This window comes from Danaus plexippus, chromosome 17 (genome assembly GCF_018135715.1).
Source record: "Danaus plexippus chromosome 17, MEX_DaPlex, whole genome shotgun sequence".
Classification (NCBI taxonomy): Eukaryota; Metazoa; Arthropoda; class Insecta; order Lepidoptera; family Nymphalidae; genus Danaus; species Danaus plexippus.
The window spans coordinates 9,787,817-9,794,014 of NC_083548.1; the positions used below are offsets into that span (position 1 = coordinate 9,787,817).

The 6,198-nt window shown below is 33.3% G+C and overlaps 2 protein-coding genes across 2 annotated transcripts; both read left to right on the forward strand.

The window, feature by feature from the left end:
* The first annotated feature begins 275 nt into the window (after positions 1-275).
* Positions 276-1,579, forward strand: LOC116771514 (collagenase-like). The gene is made up of 5 exons (XM_032663384.2): positions 276-499; positions 615-882; positions 965-1,054; positions 1,136-1,311; positions 1,417-1,579. The coding sequence occupies exons 1-5, from the start codon at positions 308-310 to the stop codon at positions 1,519-1,521; spliced, it is 831 nt and encodes a 276-aa protein (XP_032519275.2). The 5' UTR covers positions 276-307; the 3' UTR covers positions 1,522-1,579.
* A 3,042-nt stretch (positions 1,580-4,621) lies between these two features.
* LOC116771515 (collagenase-like) lies at positions 4,622-5,930 on the forward strand. The gene is made up of 5 exons (XM_032663385.2): positions 4,622-4,850; positions 4,968-5,235; positions 5,318-5,407; positions 5,489-5,664; positions 5,786-5,930. Exons 1-5 carry the CDS (start codon positions 4,626-4,628, stop codon positions 5,885-5,887), a joined length of 861 nt encoding a protein of 286 aa, XP_032519276.2. The 5' UTR covers positions 4,622-4,625; the 3' UTR covers positions 5,888-5,930.
* Positions 5,931-6,198: the final 268 nt, after the last annotated feature.

A 6,198-nucleotide genomic window follows, 5' to 3' on the forward strand; every position in this document is an offset into this window, starting at 1 on the left:
CTATGAGATTAACTTTAAATTATAAGAACAAAGGTTTCCATTGCCGATAAAACACTAGACACGATCGAATTGAAAAACTATGGATAAAGGCGAGCATTGTAACTAAGCCCACAAAATACCGAAGATGCTATAGTGATTTAAAATTAAACTATTATCAATATACAGTGAGTGATAAGAGTATTATAGATAGAGAGGGTATATCAAAGACAGTAATTAAAAATCCTATTATTTATTTATTGATTAGATACTCGTTCCAATCAAAACTATATATTGCATGTTTAGCCACAATGCCCTACAATCTGTCAACATGAAGCTCCTCCTGACTGTCGTCTGTCTAGCCGTGGCTGTTTCGGCCTACGAGCCCATCAACATTGATTACCACAACACAGTAGGTGTTTATGAAGCTGCTCGTATCAAACAAGCTGAAGAATCCACTGACTTCGACGGCAGCAGAATCGTGGGAGGAAACTTCGCTATTCTTGGTCAATTACCATACCAAGTAAGTAATACATATATATATATATATATATATATATATATATATCTCAAAATATATATATTATTGAAAATAATGTTTAAAAAACAATTTGTTATAATTTATTATTCCATTTTAGGCTGGGCTCCTTATCAGACTTCAAGACGGTAGACAATCAGTTTGCGGTGCTTCCCTTATTAGTAACTCCAGATTGGTGACAGCTGCTCACTGCTGGACGTCATTTGGTGTTGATGCTCGTGAAGTCCTTGTAGTTCTTGGCTCTATCACTCTTTACTCTGGCGGTACTCGTATCCTCACCAACAATGTCCGCCCGCACGAAAGATTCAACCCGTTTACTCTCCAAAATGACATTGCCATCATCTACATAAACCCTGTTAGCTATTCAAGTGAGTGATATTCAAGTAAATAATAGCTTTCGTATACATTCATTAAAACTTGTAACTCATTATAATCCTCTTTTTGTTATAGATAACATTAGGAACATTGAGATTGCAAGTGGAAACGATCAATATGTTGGATCATGGGCTACTGCTGCAGGATTCGGTCGATACACAGACAGTTAGTTATAACATATTTAAAAAAACATATTTTTTAAAATGTTTGTAAAATAGAATACTAACGAACAATCATTATATTCAGCTTCTGGGGCTTCTTCAACTCTGAGGTATGCTAGGTTGCAAGTTATCAGCAATGACGCATGCAAACGTACTTACGGAAACATTATCTTGTCTTCTTTCCTCTGCGTGTCCACTCGGTATGGAGAAAGTACTTGCGCTGGAGACTCTGGTGGTCCCCTCGTTATTAATAACACACTGGTCAGTATTTTAGTGTCTACAAGGCTAGGATACAATTTGTCACTGATACATTATTATTCAATATTACTTTGAATACTTTTATTCATGTATACTTTCCCTGTACAGATTGGTGTCACATGTTTTGGTCATAGCGCTGGATGCAGTCGTGGTCACCCTGCTGGTTTCCAGAGAGTTACTTCATTCTACGACTGGATCGTATCTAACATGTAAACAATATCTAATGGCCATATTTCCAAGTAACATATTAATAAATTTTCATTGCCTTTAAGCTTTGCTGTTATTTTATTGTGAAGGATCGTATAAAAATAAATATACGAGTATATACTACTATAGCCTAGTTAATTAACGTTTAATATAAACGAGTTTTTGTATATTGTACAATTTTAATTTAATATGAATATTAAATATTACAATTATTCAATATTTTACCCTCGGTCCGAGATTTTCGTATATTTTGTCATAGTAATCAGTAAGTTTTAAACGTACTTGTAGAACTATTTGTGACGCTAGTAAACTGTCATAAACTTCTTGTTTATGTTTTGTTAACTGTTACATAATTCTACTATATTTGAATAAGCTTGTTAAAATTTAAAAGGACTTAAATTGAGCTACTTATTTTCAAAGAGCGTGCCATTATTCCAGTACCTAATAGCTTCGAATTTGTTAGAAGGTCATATTTTCCCCCTGAACATATGAGGGCTCATTTTTTTCAACTGGCAGTTTGCAGTCAATTTTTTATTTTTTTATTCTATACATGACATTACTTGATTGTCTTCCCAAGTCTCGGCTGATGGTAAAAGAGGTACAGACGGTGAAAGGATAGCGCCGTGCTCAGTAACATCTTATTAACTTTGCTATTACACATGAAGACAAGCAAATTACAATTGAAAAGACACACAGAACACGTAAATTATTTCAATTCTTTATGATGTCTATGTGCAAAAGGAAGGAACAGCGATATTCTTCCTTCAAATGAGAGGACAGCCAGTTTCTTATTGTTGGAATCAATGAAAAGAACAAAGTTTAAATTCAAGGTTGCTTTCATAGCTAACACTGTTAGCGTTCATAACATTTTTTATTGAAATACATTTTGAAGAAAGCTTACAAATTAAGTCATATAACGATATTCATGGTTTTCACGAGTACGCATATGCTATGAGGTTTTTTTTTATTTTTCATGTGTATTCCTAACGTTTCGATTTTATTACAGCAACTGTGATTACGGGCAGTGCCGTTAAAAGTGTCTGTCAGTTAGTTTAATTATTTTTCATCTACCGGCAACGATATTCTTAATTTTTCGCGTATTGCCCTGGATACACGCAGACTTCAACTATTATTATTATTGTCTCATTGAGATTTTTTATTATAAAACAATATTTTTTAACATGTTACGTACGGGCTACATATTATAAAATAAATGAACATCGCCGGGGTAACATCGTTGTATAGATAAAATATCATATAACGAGTGACGGCGCTGACTCCGCGGAACCAACACCAAGCCATGTGAATCAGAAGATTCCTGATACCACACCAGCTATGGAATGGCATTGCTATCCTAACATCGGGGCCATCATGTAGTCTTAGGTATAGGTTATAAGTTTTAATATGTAATTTTTATTATTATATACATATAAGTATGTTTCGTAGTTTTCCTGGACCCTCCGGTTGCCACCTTATATAATTAACAAGAAAAATAAAAAACAAACACATGATCAAAATACTGACTTTCTTAAAAAAAAACAAGAAGAAAGGATTCTATAACAAAATTTTTCCCGCGCATCACCGCCATCGCGCCATGCTCGTTCGTTGCTGGCATTCGCGTGCATTGTTTAGTACCGAAAGCAACGTGTCCGTCCGTGTGATGCCCACTAGTTCTTGTGCTTTGATTTGATTTCTTTTTGTTATTTCCGTTGTTAAGTTTGAACATTGCTGCGAGTCATAGCAGAGTTGTGTATCTCATGCCGTGCATCGATAGAGAATCAGCGAAGATATGATTTTTCCAGAGAAATGCATACAACATCTTGATAACGCCAAAATAGTGATAGAAGATAAAGTAGCTCGACAGTCGGAGACGAAAAAGTGTAAAATAAATAAATAGTTTAAAAAACACCTCAAAAACACGGTTAAGTAAAAGTCAAAAATAAATTACGGATCGTCCTAGCTGTCTCTATTTCTGGGCTGAAGTGTAAACTATGTGCTTTTAATTATAATATTTGATTGTAACACCGTGGGGCGCTGGAGCAGGAAAGACTTTCTTGTAAACGAATACACGAACAAGAACTCTACATTTTGCCACTGTTGCCTGGTACTTTGAATAGATTGCTTAATGTAGAGCCTCCTTCGAATCGTGCTGCAACTCTAGTAAGAGCGCCGATCTCTGTAACGTGCTTCCCGAAACATCGCTTAACTTGATTTCTTAGCAAGGTATACAATATCTTCGAGTAGATATCAGATAAATTCAAACAAAATTATTTTTAGATTAATAAAAATTGGGATAAGACGATAAAAAAATTATTATTTTAAAATAATTTCCTGTAACATCCATTTATAAACAATTTATTCAACAATAAATAATTATAATTTATAAAACATGATCATTAATAAATATGATAATGGTTGACAAGGAAATCTTTGAATTAATAATAATATATTAATTTTAGTTTGTTAATAAATACATGGCTAGTCGCCAAGTCAGAAAAGTCATTAAGTGATAGTCAAAAATCACTTACTCAATTTGTGTTAAAATGCGAAAAAAAAACTTATTATATAATAAGATTTTATATACTTGTGACAATTTAAGAAGAGAGTATAATTTAAATAAAAAATATGAGACGTATGTAAAAAAATGTTTTATTTTTTTATCCAAGTAAACAGTATATCTATATTAAAAATATCTTAGTTTAAGTTTTTGTTGAAATTATGTGAAAACTGAAAAAAAAATTCAAATTTTTATTATATTCTTTCTTAAATTTTTGCAGGTCATGAATATAAAATGGTTCAAATTTATGTTAAAACCGACATATTATCTTTCTTTTACAGAAAAGAAATCATGAGATTAACTTTAAATTATAAGAACAAATCATAACAACAACTAGACACGATCGAATTGAAAAACTATGGATAAAGGCGAGCATTGTAACTAAGCCCACAAAATACCGAAGATGCTATAGTGATTTAAAATTAAACTATTATCAATATACAGTGAGTGATAAGAGTATTATAGATAGAGAGGGTATATCAAAGACAGTAATTAAAAATCCTATTATTTATTTATTGATTAGATACTCGTTCCAATCAAAACTATATATTGCATGTTTAGCCACAATGCCCTACAATCTGTCAACATGAAGCTCCTCCTGACTGTCGTCTGTCTAGCCGTGGCTGTTTCGGCCTACGAGCCCATCAACATTGATTACCACAACACAGTAGGTGTTTATGAAGCTGCTCGTATCAAACAAGCTGAAGAATCCACTGACTTCGACGGCAGCAGAATCGTGGGAGGAAACTTCGCTATTCTTGGTCAATTACCATACCAAGTAAGTAATACATATGTATATATATATATATATATATATATATATATCTCAAAATATATATATTATTGAAAATAATGTTTAAAAAACAATTTGTTATAATTTATTATTCCATTTTAGGCTGGGCTCCTTATCAGACTTCAAGACGGTAGACAATCAGTTTGCGGTGCTTCCCTTATTAGTAACTCCAGATTGGTGACAGCTGCTCACTGCTGGACGTCATTTGGTGTTGATGCTCGTGAAGTCCTTGTAGTTCTTGGCTCTATCACTCTTTACTCTGGCGGTACTCGTATCCTCACCAACAATGTCCGCCCGCACGAAAGATTCAACCCGTTTACTCTCCAAAATGACATTGCCATCATCTACATAAACCCTGTTAGCTATTCAAGTGAGTGATATTCAAGTAAATAATAGCTTTCGTATACATTCATTAAAACTTGTAACTCATTATAATCCTCTTTTTGTTATAGATAACATTAGGAACATTGAGATTGCAAGTGGAAACGATCAATATGTTGGATCATGGGCTACTGCTGCAGGATTCGGTCGATACACAGACAGTTAGTTATAACATATTTAAAAAAACATATTTTTTAAAATGTTTGTAAAATAGAATACTAACGAACAATCATTATATTCAGCTTCTGGGGTTTCTTCAACTCTGAGGTACGTTAGTTTGCAAGTTATCAGCAATCAAGAATGCAGACGTACTTACGGAAGCTATATCTTATCTTCTTTCCTCTGCGTGGCTACTCCGAGGGGACGCGGTACCTGCGGTGGAGACTCTGGTGGTCCCCTCATTCTTAATAACACACTGGTCAGTATTTTAGTTTCTACAAGGCTGGGATACAATATGTTATTGATATATATTATTCAATATTATTTTGAATATCGATGTGATTGATTTTTACTAATATATGTATATTTTCCCTGTACAGATTGGAGTCACATGTTTTCGCCACGTCGCTGGATGCACTGGTCGTCCTGCTGGTTTCATGAGAGTGACTTCATTCCACGATTGGATCGTATCTAACATGTAAACTATATCTAATGACCATATTTTCAAGTAAACTTTTAAACTTTGCTGTTATTTCATTGTGAAGGGTCTTGTAAAAATAAATATACGAGTATATACTACTATAGCCTAGTTAATTAACGTTTAATATAAACGAGTTTTTGTATATTGTACAATTTTAATTTAATATGAATATTAAATATTACAATTATTCAATATTTTACCCTCGGTCCGAGATTTTCGTATATTTTGTCATAGTAATCAGTAAGTTTTAAACGTACTTGTAGAACTATTTGTGACGCTAGTAAACTGTCATAAACTTCTTGTTTATGTTTT

What these genes read in the sequence shown, in the direction of transcription:
- LOC116771514 (XM_032663384.2), top strand. Translation starts at nt 308, where the DNA reads ATGAAGCTCCTCCTGACTGTCGTCTGTCTAGCCGTGGCTGTTTCGGCC. An exon ending in TTGGTCAATTACCATACCAA is followed by an intron (nt 500 to 614) that starts GTAAGTAATACA and finishes ATTCCATTTTAG; the next exon opens with GCTGGGCTCCTTATCAGACT. An exon ending in AAACCCTGTTAGCTATTCAA is followed by an intron (nt 883 to 964) that starts GTGAGTGATATT and finishes TTTTTGTTATAG; the next exon opens with ATAACATTAGGAACATTGAG.
- LOC116771515 (XM_032663385.2), top strand. Translation starts at nt 4,626, where the DNA reads ATGTTTAGCCACAATGCCCTACAATCTGTCAACATGAAGCTCCTCCTG. An exon ending in TTGGTCAATTACCATACCAA is followed by an intron (nt 4,851 to 4,967) that starts GTAAGTAATACA and finishes ATTCCATTTTAG; the next exon opens with GCTGGGCTCCTTATCAGACT. An exon ending in AAACCCTGTTAGCTATTCAA is followed by an intron (nt 5,236 to 5,317) that starts GTGAGTGATATT and finishes TTTTTGTTATAG; the next exon opens with ATAACATTAGGAACATTGAG.